Source organism: Panthera pardus, unplaced genomic scaffold (assembly GCF_024362965.1).
Source record: "Panthera pardus isolate Hobbes unplaced genomic scaffold, ASM2436296v1 HiC_scaffold_21, whole genome shotgun sequence".
Classification (NCBI taxonomy): domain Eukaryota; kingdom Metazoa; phylum Chordata; class Mammalia; order Carnivora; family Felidae; genus Panthera; species Panthera pardus.
Genome location: NW_026526777.1, coordinates 28,065,476 through 28,080,787, shown reverse-complemented (window position 1 = coordinate 28,080,787; position 15,312 = coordinate 28,065,476). Strand labels below are relative to the sequence as shown.

At 39.2% G+C, this 15,312-nt stretch overlaps 1 protein-coding gene across 11 annotated transcripts in view; it reads left to right on the top strand.

Annotated features, from left to right (window-relative positions):
* PPP1R12B (protein phosphatase 1 regulatory subunit 12B) overlaps positions 1 to 15,312 on the top strand; it is a 218,258-nt gene that overhangs the window by 137,084 nt on the left and 65,862 nt on the right. Inside the window, exon 20 of one of the 11 annotated variants that reach the window (XM_019431701.2) lies at positions 12,668 to 12,837. The exons of the other annotated variants lie outside the window; for them this stretch is intronic. Within the exon in view, the coding sequence (XP_019287246.2) occupies positions 12,668 to 12,703 (36 nt within the window). The 3' untranslated portion in view covers positions 12,704 to 12,837. Of the gene's footprint in view, positions 1 to 12,667; positions 12,838 to 15,312 lie in introns of those variants that run through there. 11 annotated transcript variants of the gene reach the window in all.

Genomic DNA, 15,312 nt, shown 5'->3' with positions numbered 1-15,312 from the left:
GAACATTAGTTAGGAGGCTATTACGAATCATCCAGGGAAAAACTTATGGTGGTTTAGACCAAAGTGAGAATGGGTAGTAAAGCTGCTGGGAAGTTTTCATATTTAGCATATAGTTTGAAATTGGAACCAATGAAATTTGCTGCTGGATTGGATATAGGGTGAAAAAAAAATGGCAGGGGTAGTGATCAAGGTGGACACCAAAACTTTTAGCTAAGGCAACTGAAAGAATGGAGTTTTCGTTCACTGAAATAGAGATGACTGTGGAAGGAATGGATTTGGTGGGGGAAGAGCAGACATGTGGTTTGGGTTTTAGGAGTGTTAAATTTAATGTCTGATTGACATCCACATGGAAATGTCAAGAGAAGACTTAGCAGTAGGAGTCTGGAGTTCAGATGAGTGGTCCAGACTGGACATATGAACTGAATGTCAATAAATGTATAGATTGTATTTAAAACCAGGAGATGGAATGAGATCACCAAGAGAATGAAAGCAGACGGAGAAGAAATCCAAAGACAGAGTCCTGGGACACTCCCAAATTCAATGTGAGAAGGGGAAGAACCACAAAGGGGAAGAACTGATGAATCTTAGTAGTTAGCTCTGGGAATATGAATAGGACTTTTTTGTTTAATCAGAACAATTCTATTGATTAACCATCTTTGCAGATTATCTTTTTTTTTTTTTTAATTTTCTCCATTCTAACGTTTATTTATTTTTGAGACAGAGAGAGACAGAGCATGAATGGGGGGAGGGTCAGAGAGAGAGGGGGAGACACAGAATCCGAAACAGGCTCCAGGCTCTGAGCTGTCAGCACAGAGCCCGATGCGGGGCTTGAATTCACGGACCGCGAGATCATGACCTGAGCCGAAGTCGGACGCTCAACCGACTGAGCCACCCAGGCGCCCCTGCAGGTGATCTTTTAAGTTCACTCAGCTTTTGGTCCCCTTTGCTTTGCCTGATTTTCCTCAGCTTTATTATATCTTTGAATAACTAGCACTTCCATTTCACTTACGGATAAGAGGGTTTCTTTGAAAACTTATTTCTGAGTGTTATCAGATGCTAAACTCTGAGTTAGCTCTGTAATGTCTACGATGGCAATTATAGACTGAATTTTAGAACTGAAAGAGACTTAAACTTCTAGGTAACTAGTTAAACATCTCATTTTAAAGGTAACAGCTGAGGTCCAGAGAGATTAAGTAACTTGCCAGGATCACATCGCTGGGTTCCTAGTCCATGGCAGTTGTACTACCTTCAGGGGAATCTTTCTATCTGTTCTATATCTCATGTGATATACTGTTACGACAAGCAATATAGCATAGTGGGTAAGAGTGCAGACCCAGGAGCTAGGTAGACTCCCTGGGCCACTTAACTACTTTGGATAAGTTACTTAACCGCTGTATACTTCAGTTTCCTCATCTATAAAGTAGGGATAGTCATGGTAGCTACCTCCTAAAGTCATAAAGTGAACATGAATAAATACACTTAAATAGTTAGAGACGATCGAAATTCATTCATACTGTTTTCCAAATCTGCAGGTTCAATCTGCATCAGAGTAAGGCTTTTGGAATACATCCATTGACCTTAGAATCGTGTGATTTTGAAGTTATTTATTAATTTATCCACAAAGAATTAAGTTTTTGGAGAGTCAGAGAAGTAGCCCAGGCTCCTATATAACTCCAGTATATGTTTTTATAAATGTACCTGATGAATTTTGATAAATAAATCTTAAGAGGGGTTGCTGAAGTAGGGGGAACAAGTGATGAGGAGAAAGGGAAGAAACAAGAACTAAATGTTTCCATTTCTGCTAGAAACTGAGCACCTGATCAAATCAAGTCCCGCATATTTCTGTTAGTCAAGCAGGCTTTCATTTCTATGCCTCAGTTGCCCTCCTGTTTATCTTTTTCTGCAGGGATTTCCAACAATTCTAGTTTCATAGATCTTTACCCCGCTCTCCCCCCTGCCCCCCCCCCCCCCACCTTTCTTTGGGTAAATAATAGCCCCTTTGCCTGTATGCTCTAATTTTCTACAACTTTGCTTCTGGCTATTTGCTGGATCCTCTTTCCTCTCTCAAGCAGTATTTTTTTTTTAATCTTGTTACTTAATCTCGTGAAGCCCCTTAATCTGCTGGAGGGCATCCAGTGATTTTCTGTCTGCTCTCCGCCACTGGGCAGTATCTTTGCCATTCTCCTTTTAGGTAAAATCCTAGGACTGTTTTGCTTCTCCTCTCTCGGGGCTTGATTACCTAATATGGTAAGGTATGTCCCCTGACAAGACTGCACTGTTGAGAGGGAACAACAGTTTGACTAAGTTTAAAGACGCCGAAGGTAAGCTGTCAGAGCTATCAGGGTTAGTTATTTATGTAGCAAAGTAATATTTTTCACAGCATACCATATAAATATAACAGCCACAATCTTGTGAAAGCAAGTCTCTTTTTAATCAAGTGAAAGGATAAGAAAATACAGATTTTCCTCCCTTAGCCTCTTTATCTGTAGCCAGATAAGAAAAAAAAAAAAAGAGACGAAGGGAACAGGGTAGTTAGTTTGTCCCCAGAATGAGAAGGTTTTGAGAAGTCTGAGAAATTTGGTTATATAAAAATGCTTATAAGGATATATTTAATAAGCGATGGCTGTTATAAACAGCCCCGTCATAGCCAGCCTCTGGGAGTTGGCAAGCATTCTCATGAAGAAAAGCAAGCTGTCCCGGATTTGTACAATTGATGACAGTGGGCAGTCCCAAGGAAAAAGATGAAGATTGAGACATGGCAGCCAACCAGCTCTGTGTGTGGGAAGCTGCCTTCTATCCAATGTGCACTGAAGACTCTTCTCTAGTGGTTGACTCCATATAAGCCTGGAAGGATCTTTCCTTTCACTGTACATTTGCTCTTGCTTTGTGACTGTAGCTTCTTAAAATACTGCAGATGCTGTGATTTTCTATATATGGGTCACACTGTGCCTTGTTCTAGCCCAAGCTGTATAAACCAACGAAGTTTCTTTTGGCATCTTCCTTTTAAGGACTCTATTAATTTTAGGTCGTGCTGTTGCCAAGGAAATCTCAGTAATCAAAGCTCACATGTATTCCTTTGAGACCCTGTAATTTTTGGACCCACTGTCCCATTACATCAGTGAATTCTGCTCTAGTCAGAAATCTTTTTTAAGATAGAATAAATTGACCTTCAAGGTATCTGTTTGGGCTTTGCTCAAACTTCTTATCCAAAGATGTGGAAGGTTTATCAACTACTAAGGGACGGTACAGTTAACCCTTGACCATTTACTTTTCTTCCAAATCTTTCTTCTGCCTCTGATTGCCTTCAAGGTATTAGTTTGTGTTAGTGACCCATGACCTTCTGTCTCTTTGTTGGAGGGACACTGATGAGCTTGAAACTCTGCTGGAATTTGTTTATGATTATAAAAGTAATATATTTCATTATAGAAAATATATGAAGTATAGAAAAGTATAAAGCAGTGCTTCTCAAAAGCAGCAGGAGCATTTCTAGAGGTTATAAATATTCGTGCGGGTACTTTTAGGGGTCACAGTGATGGGGGATGCATTTAGTGGACAGGGCCCAGAGATACTACCTGTCCTAATAGGTCCCATGTAACAGTTGTCCTGCAGCTTCCTTGACTTTCAGCTGTCTCCCTGGACAGTCATGGATGAAAAAGTCCAAAACCAAACTTGATTTTATGTGTAAACTTCCATTTTATGGCAGAGAGAATCTAAAAATTCAACTACCATGTAAACTGAGGAAAAACTGTAGTTTTAGTTTTATTCATTCCTGACAGCAGGGCCACTTGTATAATGGCATTGTTCTAAAACATTCTACAGATGTGCATGTGACTTCTACCTTCATGATGATCTATGATGAGTCTAAGCCTCTGACTACTTCATTATACCTTCTAGTGTTATTGGCCCAAGAATTTATGCATTGAAATACATATTTCATTATATATTCCTTTTGTTTTTCTTCAAAGTTTATTTGATTTTTAAAACAATTTTAGCTAAGTTTTATGTCTATGAATTTTATTTCAGGATAGTAAAGATTGGAAGAGGTATTAGAAATATTTGTTATGAAAGAGGACTCTTTGTGCTGTAAAGAATAAGAAAAAATTGCCCAAAAATACCACTCAGAAGAAATTACTGTTTAGCATTCTGGTGAACTTTCTGTTGGTGTTTTTGCGAAGTTGTTTTGTTTTGTTTTGTTTTGTTTTTTTTCTTTTTAAAACATATTCAGGATCGACTAATGGCATTTTTAAGAAAAGGATCATTTCCAACCGGAGAATTCCTGGGACCCCATCATTACCAGGATGACAATCTCATAATGTTTTCTTCAAAGCACTTGGGTTCAACTCTTTTATCAAAATAGTCCTATGATGGCTTTGATTACAGAGAACCTCTAGGAATAATTGTTCCTCTTTCTGTTGGAGTCTAGGGGTTACCTTAGTTATGAAAGTATTCATTTCTCTGTTGATAGCATGGCTAGAGAGCTTTAACCATGGCTTAGGCTTAGCTAATGTCAGAGTTCTAGCCCCATGATTGAGGTAAAAAGCTTAGTGTGGGATTTGCAGCTCTTTTTCAGCAAATGGAGTGTTTCTAGATTTGCCCCAGCAGGAATGTTGCCCTCAAGGCACTAACAGATGTTGCCTGTAAAGGTCTTACTTTGGTAGGACCTGAAAGGTAGGGTAGTTGGGGTGAAAACGTAAAAATAAATCTGTACAATCTGCCCGTCTTAATTTTCTCTATACCATCTCAGTTTTCAATGAAACAAGTTCAAGAATCAGCAACCATGTAGTGACGTGAATTTCTTTCACAGAAAAACCGTGGCTTTATATCCAAATATGATTTTTCAAGATACTTAAATGTTCACACAGATGTGACTTAACAGTATGTGCTTTTGAAAATACTTGGCTTTTTTAATGCTTTAAGAATGTTTTGTTTTCTTAAACCCTGAGCTCTTATACCTTAAACTATGCCAGTGTTATTGACTACTGAGAAGAAAGGAGGGACATTTTTGAAACCATTGGCATAAGTCATGGAGACATAACAAACAGCATGGAAACTCTAGTTTATAATGCTGTGTCTCATGTTTGAAAGTTGCTAAAGAATAAATCTTAAAAAGTTCTCATGATAAGGAAAAAAATTCTGTAGCTATGTATGGTGACAGATTATTAACTGGACTTATTGGGGTATTTATTTTGCAATATATACAAATATCTAATCATCATGTTGTACACCTGAAACTAATATAATGCATTTCATTTATGCCCCAATTAAAAAAAAAAAAAAACATTGGCAAGTTAGTAGCTCAAAGTAAAATTACTTAGGTGCTGGGGGACTTTCAAAAGTGATATACCCAAGGGGAGCCTGGGTGGCTCAGTCGGTTAAGTGTCCAACTTCGGCACAGGTCATGATCTCACAATTTGTGGGTTCAAGCCCCACATTGAGCTCTGTGCTGACAGCTCAGAACCTGGAGCCTGCTTCAGATTCTGTGTCTTCCTCTGTCTCTGCGCCTCCCCCGGCTCATGCTCTGTCTCTCTCTCTCTCAAAAATAAATAAACATTAAAAAAAAGTGATATACCCAATTGGTAGATCATGGGGCTATCCGTGGTAACTGAATGCTTAGTTTCTCATTTCTCCAAGTGATTAGTATAGGTGCTTGTTGGCTCTTGTGAGGGTCAACATTGCCTTTCCGAGGTCATGGGGAGGGCAAATGTCTTTGTCTGTTCTCCAGTAGTATGTGTTGGGGGAGGGACAGCGACAGCAGGGCCAGCCTAATCTTCATCTTTGGTACATAACACTCTAGGTCAGGGCTTAGTAAACACTTTATATAAAGGGCCTGATTAAAATAATAATAATAATAATAATAATAATAATAATAATAATAATAGGCCTGATTGTAATTATTATCTACTTTGTGGTCTGTGTAGTCTGTTGCAACTACTCAACTTTGCTATTATAGTGGGAAAGTAACCAATAGACAATCTGTCAATAAATAGAATGGCTATGTTCCAATAAAACTTTATTTATAAAAGCAGGTTGGTGGGCTGGATTTGGCCTACAGCCCGGGCCACAGTTTGCCAGCCTCTGCTCTTGGTTACAGATTCATAAATGTTTGCTGATGTAAACATGACTCCAAATGTCAGTTTGCTCTCATCTAAGCACTTTTCTGGTAATTCAGCATTTTTCCAATTGCTCTGATTCTTTAATATTATTGACACTTTGTGGGGTCAGGGAAGTCATTCATTTAGGGGGATACACGTTGTTTGTCCTCACTTGGAGAAGCATCAGTTTTGGTCATGCTCCAGAAAGCAAGCTATAAAGATTCCTGGATGAAGGAGTAAAGGAGGAGTTTCTTCTACGTCATTTTAAAGTAGTTTCTCTGTTCTATCTTAGTTCATTACCTTTTTTTTTTCCTAAACATTTTTTAATCTTTTTATTGAAGTGTAGTTGACACACCATGTTACATTAGTTTCAGGTATACAACATGGTAATTCAACAAGACTATATGTTATACTCTGCTCACCACAAGTGGAGAAAGTCTGAAATGGTTGATTCTCCTAATATATCCCTATCTGCTTTTTTCATCTGATCCTATCCCTTCTTCCCTCCCAAAGACCTGACTTTGAGGTTGGCTAAAATGATAGTTTGGGGATATGTGATCACTTGACACTTGAGAAATTCTGCTTTTTAGGTTATGGCCATGCCTTTAAGGCTCACAGATTCTTGGAAGGGTACCTGTCATTCATTTTAATTGCTGGTTGTCATTTGAATTCCTTAGTCAGGAGTAGGTTATGGAGTTTATTAGGTTTTTTTGCCTTGTTAACTTTCAGTCTGCAGTACATATGTAAGAAGAATTTGGGGAGATTTACGGAGGGGTGAAAGAAATCTTCAAAGCTTTGGCCTTGGGCTTACTTGAAATGATGGTTAAGAGGAGTGGATTTTTGGAGTGGATTCTGGTTATTGAACAACTTTAAGGAAAAATTTGAAAAGGAAAAAGGATGAGAGCTGACAGTGATATGTCATAGTAAAGACTCACACCATGTATAGGAATCAGTGATGGATTGGCACAATTAATTTTGTGCCAAGTAAACAAAACAAGATCCTTTCTATAGAATAAAGGTCTGCCTAACGTATGATATGTTGTCTGAAGAGTCTCTCCAGTCACTTGTGACCTCTAGCTCTCTGGAATAAAACTAATGCCATATTATTCGGGCAACTTATAATCATAATTATATTATATTAATTATATTATAATCATAATAATAATTCTGGGGTGTTTGACTTAGAGCTAAGGGCAAGTTTGGATACCGCTATCCAGCAAGCTGAGCCATTTTCAATAATAATTACCTAATAGGTAAAGCTTCTATAGTAGTCTTCCTCAAACTTGTCAGTAAGAATCATTGGGGTCATTTGTTTATAATATAGATTTTCAGGCCTCTTCCTTTGAGATTCTGACTTAGGAGGGGATGTGGTGGTAGAGAGTGGAAAGCCTACGAATCTATATTGTAATAGAAGTCTTCCAGGTGATTCTTAACAGGCAAATTTGACAAAGACTGTTCCTAGAGGTATAATTTTTAGGGATTACTAATATCCCAGGTAGGTCATCATTAAAGAGTCATTAACTATGGCCCCCTGAAGGGACTTAGAGCCAATCTCTACTCCTTCCTCTCCTCCAGAAATGGACATTTAACCCACAGAGAACCAAATTATTAAAGGCCCTCTAAGACAGTCCAGTTCCATTCAGGAACTGCTTACATAGCAGCATACATTTATATAGTCAACAAAGTTATTATTACCTAGTATATGTCAAGCATGATGCATTAGGGATACAGAAATGTATAAGGTAGACAATGTTCCTGCCCCTCATAATACTCACATTTTAATGGGCCAGGAGGTATTCCTGTTAGACATGCAAGTTGAGATATCATGTAGGCAGTTGAACATAGGAATCTGGTGTTCATGGGAGATAATAGAGCTAGAAATAAAGATATTTGAGAGTCACTGCCTTAGAGATGATACCTAGAGATGGTGGACTGGGTGAGATCTCTCCAGAAAAGAGCATAAAGAAAGGAACAGAGTCTATGATTATGCCCTAGATTATTCCAGGGCTGGCTCTAGACAAAAACAGGAATATTTCTTCCATTGGAGCAGGAGAGCATATACAGATAAATTGGTGGGTCTCATGTGGGAAAAATGAAGTAATTATGATCTGACTTTCTGTCTCTCTTTCTCTGTCTCTGTCTCTGTCTCTCTCTCTCTCTCTCTCTCTCTCTCTCTCACACACACACACTTTTTTTTTTTATACCTAGAGAGCAATTAGAGCCTATTAGTGTCCGAATGAAAGATAATGAACTAGGTAACTAATGCTAAGTATGGTTTGAATGGGAGGAACCTAAGAAATATGAAAACTCCGTAGGATTTGATATTTTACTGGTGTGGAGAGTGAATATAAAGAAGAGTCTACAGTGGTTGAGAAGATGCACGGATTGGTAGACACGGTATTGGCTTTGGAGCCAGAAGACCCAGGTCCAAAGCTACTTCCATCTCTTATTAGCTGTAAGGTCTTAAAAGAGAAATTTAACCTCTCGGAATTGTAAAAGTGCTTTAATTGGCTGTAAAAATGAGATTGTTATCCCTATCTTATAGGCTTAAGGCCATAACAATGTATTTCACTTTAAATAGTGCCCGGCCTTAGCAAGTGTTTGTTAAACAATAGCTGCTAGTATAATAGTACTTCACCAGTCTTTCCCTGCCGCCAACCCGCCCCCCCCTTCCCCCCATGTCTTTGAGCTTTCACACACGTTATTCCCATTTCCTGGAATGCTCTTCCTCCTACTTTATTGCCTCTTCCTCTCCCCACTTCCCTTTTTAACACCCATTCATGTTTTAGTTTATGGCCCACCTGGGGCCTCCAGGAACCCTTCCTTTGACCCCCTCTTCAGAGTAAGCTAGGTTCTCCTCAGTATCTTGAATTAACCTGTAATATACAGTGATAATTGTTACTATTATTATATTTGCCAATTAAACAAAAATCCTTAAAAGCAAGGTCTGTTTCTTGTTCATTATGTTAACTTTCCAGGATCTAGCAGAATATCTAGTATTTAGCTATGTCTTTATGAAGATTTGTAGAACAGTCCAATTAATGACATTCATGTTTCCAGTTTTGATGACTGCATGAATAATATACTAATAATGAGATTGAGAATTCAGGAGGAAGAACATGTTTGTGATGAAGATGTTTTTGCTTTTGGATGTACTGACTTTGAGGTACCTGTCAGACATATGAAATTAAATATGCTATAGGCAATTCGATACACAGGCCTAAGTGTGGGGAGGTTCTGGGGCTAGAAATAAAAATTTAGAGGGGCAGCAGCCTGTTGGTAATGGTTTTAAATTATGAAAGGGAGGATATTTTCCAAGAATAACTTGTAGAGCAGTTGGTTCTCAGCTTTTTTTCTTCCCCAGTGTTGTGAGGGATGCACTCAAATGACCATGGGTCAGTATCACAGTGATTCTGAAGCAGGAAAGGCAAAAGGAGCCCATCCCCAGGGGAGACCTATCAGAACATCTGTGGGATGCTAAGGAGGAGCACTGCTGTGAAAAAATAAGAATAGACAGTTTAGAACAGAGCCTGGGCCATACCAGTGCTTAAGGGATATGCAGAGGAGGAAAGGTCCCATGAAAGAGATCTGAGAGGAAATGGTCAGAGCAGGAAAAGAGCGAGGAAAGAATATGTTCGACCAAACAAGGAAGTGAAAAGTTTCAGGGACTCTAGATGACAGAAACTTAATTTCATATAGCTGAAGCAAAAGGCTATGTAACTGGGATATCTGCACATTGATCCAGGTTGGTGTCAGGCATAGCTAAGTGCAGGAGGCTAAAACTTGGTCATCAGAGCTCTGCCTCCTTCTTGTATAGACCACAGAGGAAGAATGCCTTCTCTATCCTAGTGTCCATATATCCAGTTGACCTGGCTTTGGTCAGGTAGACTTGCCTGAAGCAATTTCTGTAGCCAGAGGTTAGATGGTTAGAGGGGCGGTGAAGCACAGTGGTTAAGATCCAGAACTCTGGAACCAAGTTATTTGAGTTCAAATCCCTGTTCTGTGACTTATTGTATGACCTTGGGCAAATTACATGCTCCTCTGTGCCTCAGTTTCCCTAACTCTAACATGTGAGAAATAATGGTAGCTATCACATAGGTCATGTCTTTAAAAGAGATAATGCGGATAAAACTTACCGACAGTGCCTAAACACGGTAAGCACTCAATAAATGTTAGCTACCACGGTGATTGTAATGATAATGATAACGACAACAGTAGTGATGGTAATGATAATGAGGAAGCAGTAGCAGCGGCTCCCACTTTTTGTAGGGGTGGGGTCAGGAGAGGGTCAGCTACTTGGACCGGTTCCCCACAGGACGAAAGAAAGCGTTCTGTTACCAAAAGAAGAGAAAGGGATAAAGTGCTGGAAAGACAAACTATAGCTACCCTAGTCCTCTGTAATCACATCCAGTTTGATTCTGTAATCCACACAGAGTCTGAGAACCCCCAAAGTACCCAGTGGATTTGGCAATAAGGAGATTTTGCTGGCTAGTGAGAACAGTTTGGTGGCCTGGATGGCACTGAAGCAGTGGTACCTTCTCTTTGTGATCCTCTGCAATAATGATTTTGATAAGTTTCCTGGGGGTTAATAGCATCTGGTTAGTAGCCATTTGCTTTGTGGGCAGAGCTCCAAAATAGTTTGCTGTTAAAAAAAAGAAAAGAAAAGAAAAGTCTTCATAAAGCCTTGAAGAGTTCAGACATATCTAATCATCCTATCATTTGGCAGATTGTGATGACTTTCTGCTTCCATGCTTTACTCTGAATTGGGCTTCCTCCTAACAATCCTTATTCCACATTTCTGCTTCCTCCCCTTGTTGAGAACAGACGATAGATCAACATTCTTGCCTGATCCTGCAAGCATATTTTGAAGGAATGAAAAGCAAATATTCTTCTACCCCAGAGGAGCATTTTCCACATTATGCTAGCAATTATGAAAGGAGTTAGTTATTGGATTAGCTAGTGAGATGTGATTGTCAGTCATCGTCATGTTCTCATTACTGGTAATGTTGTCCAGACCTACCATGTTTTCTCTGACCGTGTTTCTCCCTTTTTTTGTGTTTCACTTGTTTACGGAGTGCCTTCAGAGAGAAAGCCTGATTCAAGTTTGACAAAGTTCTGCTAAGCCACCTCAAGATTATCTTAGCTAAAGAAGTTTGATAGAGTGCAGTTGTAGGTTCTGGATTAATCTAGAATGGCTTCCTAAAAGAAAAATTCCAGAAGAATAATATGGGAACTTTTTCCTCCCAGCTTTCCCCCTCCTCAGTTATGATATTACCCCAGAAAGATATCACAAACAAAACAAAGTTATGTAACAGAGAAATATTAGGGAAAAGTCAAGAACTAAGAGTTTTAGCTTCCAACTTTACCATTAATAAAAGCACATTGCAGCGTAATAACAAGTAGGTTATGAATAAGCTATTATATTCAGGTTAGTTTCTTAAAGAAACTATATATTCAGGTTATAATGTTCTCAGCTATATATTCAGGTTAGTTTCTTAAAGAAAGTTCTTCCAGAATCTACTTCCTAAAAATGTTTTTATACTGTAACCTACCACTGAGCTTCAGAGAATAAACTTGATTTAGATAGCAGTGATTATTGGAAAACTATTTCAAAATGGACAACTGTTTAACATCTATAAGGGGAAGTATATAACCTCACTAGTGTTCAAAGCTATGAATTAGTATTGTAATGAAGTAGTGTTTTGGGGTTTTTTTGTTTTTTTGTTTTTTTTGTTTTTTACTAACCAACATAGGTAAAAAGATAATGCTCAATTCAGGTGAGAGTGTAATGAAATGGGCCTCCTCATATTTTACTGTTGAGAATGCAAGTTAATACTTCCTTTTCAGAAAGCAAATTGTCAAACTATGAAAAGCCCCAAACTGATACAGAATTTCCACTTATGGAAATCTTTCACTAAGAAACAGTCCTCAATATAAAAAGGGTCAAGGGAAGCTTTATATACAGAGATTTTTGTCACAGGATATATTGTATGTATGTAGCTCTATAAACGTTTATTCACTCAATAAATACTTGAGTACCTATTATATGGAAAGCTGTTTGCTAGGTACTATTGAACAAAACAAATTGAGTCCATTTAGTTATTTGTAACAGTGGAAAAATTGGAAACAACCTAAATGTCCAGTATTCTGGCAGCAGTTAAGTAAACTATGATTCATCCATGCAATGGAATACTATGAATCATAGTTTGCTTTACTGTTCCCTACTAGCCATTTCGGAGTGTTTCCTTGGAACAGATGAGAGTATGAGGCAGCCATTTAAAAATGAGTTACAAAGATACTGTAATAGCCTGGATAAATGCTTATGATAAAAGATTAGTGAATGAACTAGATCCACAATCATATATGTAATAGGAGGTATAGAGGATACCCAGGCCCAAGTAAAAAGACCAGGGGTACAGTCACCACAGTGTTAACAGTGATTGTGTTTCTAAGGTGAGACTAAGTATGACTGGCTTTTTTCTACTTTCCTTAATGCTCCCCTGTTACTTGTTTCTTTTTTTTTCTTTTTCTCTTCTTGTTTTTTACTTAAATGCTTTGGCCACACAAACTTCCAGAAAGTGAAGGCTTGCCTGCAAGTGAAGACTGCTTGAACCGAGTGGGAATTTTGCCAGAGCATTTTTTTCCCTGGCTGGTGATGGGTTGCGTGTTTCTGATGGAGTGGAAGTATTGGATAGTGGAGTTACGAAATCTGCTGGGCACCCACCCCACCCCTAATATCGTTCACACAAACAGCACTGTAGATGCAATGTACTGAGCCTCACGTGTAGCAGTGTGGATGGTAAGGTGCCTTGCAATGAATGTGTTTTGTTTTTGTTTTCAGAAATGTCTCTAGAATGTTATCTGAAGACTGCTTGGGGTCGGGGCTGGTTATATGCTATTTCTCCATCCTTCACACCTCCCAAGTTGGAATCTACTTGTCTTTAGTGTAATGTCGTGAAATTAAGTAGTTCGTAAAAATTCACACTGGAACCATAGTCAACGCTCTGAGAAACTCTGAGATTTATTACTGAGTTTTCCTTGCCACCTTAACCCAATTTTTACATTCTTAATCCATTCGTCCTTCTTTTCAGTCGAACTCCCAACTTTTCTCTTTCCTTCCTGATTCTCTTCCCTGCATTTCGATTCACATGAAATTTCTGGCTGTGCAGACTTTACAGTGTGCAGGGTCAGACCGCTCACATCCTATGACTTTGCTGCCTGCTGCTTACTTTTGTCCCTCTCTGCGCTTTGATATGCTCAGTATGCGATTTATTTTTATTGTCTTCTCAACTGTCAGTGACAGACATGTTTGTAGAAAAGACATGCTTTCTTCTGCTGTGCCTGAGACTGTGTGTAGGGGTTTTGTTTTGGTCTGGGTTGGTTTGCTTTTCTCTATTTAAAACTTAGATTGTGTTTACACCCACACGGAAACTTCATCCAGTCACTAGGCACCAGTAGGCTGTTCCTTTGCAGAGTGGTGATCAGACAATGCCACGTGTCTGCTGATGGTGAGTCTCCATTCTTGAAGACTGAGCTCAGGAATGCATGCTTTTCTTCCTGTACCTGGCAGGTTATTTACTTAGCAAACTGAAGAATGGAGGACTCAGCATACTTACGAAGTACCAAACTGTTGAGATCACAGAAAATTATTTCTGGAAGGTACTGTGGAAGCTATTCTAGCCCAACTCCCTTATTTTACAGATAAAATACCTGGGGCCCCAAAAGGGATCAAGACTTAACCTATGCTGTACAATAGCGTAGTGGCAGAGAATGAGCTAGAACAGTTCTGAATTCCCAGACCAGCATTCTTTCCACTGTGCTGATGGCTGTCTTCCAGGTGTAGGAGTGCAGGTGGTGCTTATTACAGGACTCTGCTGGCTGCAGTGCTGGGCCTAGTGCTGTGGAAAGCACCCTTTTCTTTTGTTCAGTCTGATTCCATTTATGGAAAACAGTGGTAAAGTTTATACACAAGGTCTACAATAAAGTCTGCTGCTGTCCCAAGTTTCTTACCTTTTTAAAATCAACTTCCCTCCATTTCTGATTTTTCAGTGTATCTGTTGTTTATTTCCATGCAAACTACTTCCAAATAATCAGAATATTCCTCTACTACGGTCAACTTTGATTTTGAACCTTGGATGTATTTGCTAATGACTACAGACTGGTGGGGTTATGAGAATTGAACTATTATTTAAAAAGTAAAAGCGGGGCACCTGGGTGGCTCAGTCGGTTGGGTGTCTGACTTCGGCTCAGGTCATGATCTCATGGTTCATGAGTTCGAGCCCTGTGTCAGGCTCTGTGCTGATCGCTCAGAGCCTGGAGCCTGTTTCAGATTCTGTGTCTCCCTCTCTCTCTCTCTCTCTCTTTCTGCCCCTCTCGACTCATACTCTTTCTCTCTCTCAAAAATAAACATTAAAAAAAAAAGTAAAAGCTACTCTAGTACTCAGGATGGCAGAGTAAGGATACTGAATCCTGTCCCTCTCAATACAAAATTAAGAAGTAATGAAAAGTCCATGAAGAATGGGGCACTCCTCAGGAACTCTCTGGAAGCGATTGAGCTGATGCTGGAAAACCATGGGTTCATTGAGAAAACCTGGAGAGAAAAAAGGGCAAAGGAGCGGAGAAAACTTGACATTTAAGAAATGAGATGGGAAACAGAACCAGGTGCTACTCTCCAAGAGTAAACCACCATCAGCTGACCATATAATGGATAACACCAGCCCTGACCATAGCTTATTAACACAGAGGTGTTCATCTGTTCCATGTTGAGATAGTGATATTTTTTATTCTTAGGGAATTGGAAATGATATGAAGGCTTTGGTTGTGACTGTACCTGTACATATACAATTAGAATTTTGGGGTGCTCCTGTTTTATCATGTGGAATGAGAAGCCGACAAGAATCTGCAAGGAAAAGAGTGAAATCAACATTCTGGGAAGAGTAAAGATGAAAACCACAGGGAATGGGAGTAGGCTGCTAACTCCCAGTTTCAGCTTGTTTCTTTTTTTTGTTATTAATTTTTTAGCTTTTAAACATTTAAATCCAAGTTAGTTAACATATAGTATAATGATTTCAGGAGTGGAGTTTAGTGATTAATCGCTTGCATATAACACCCAGTGCTCATCCCAGTGGGTGCCCATCACCCATTTCGCCCTTCCCTACACCCTTCTCCCCTCCAGCAAGCTTTGGTTTGTTCTCTGTATTTGGGAGTCTCTATGGTTTGC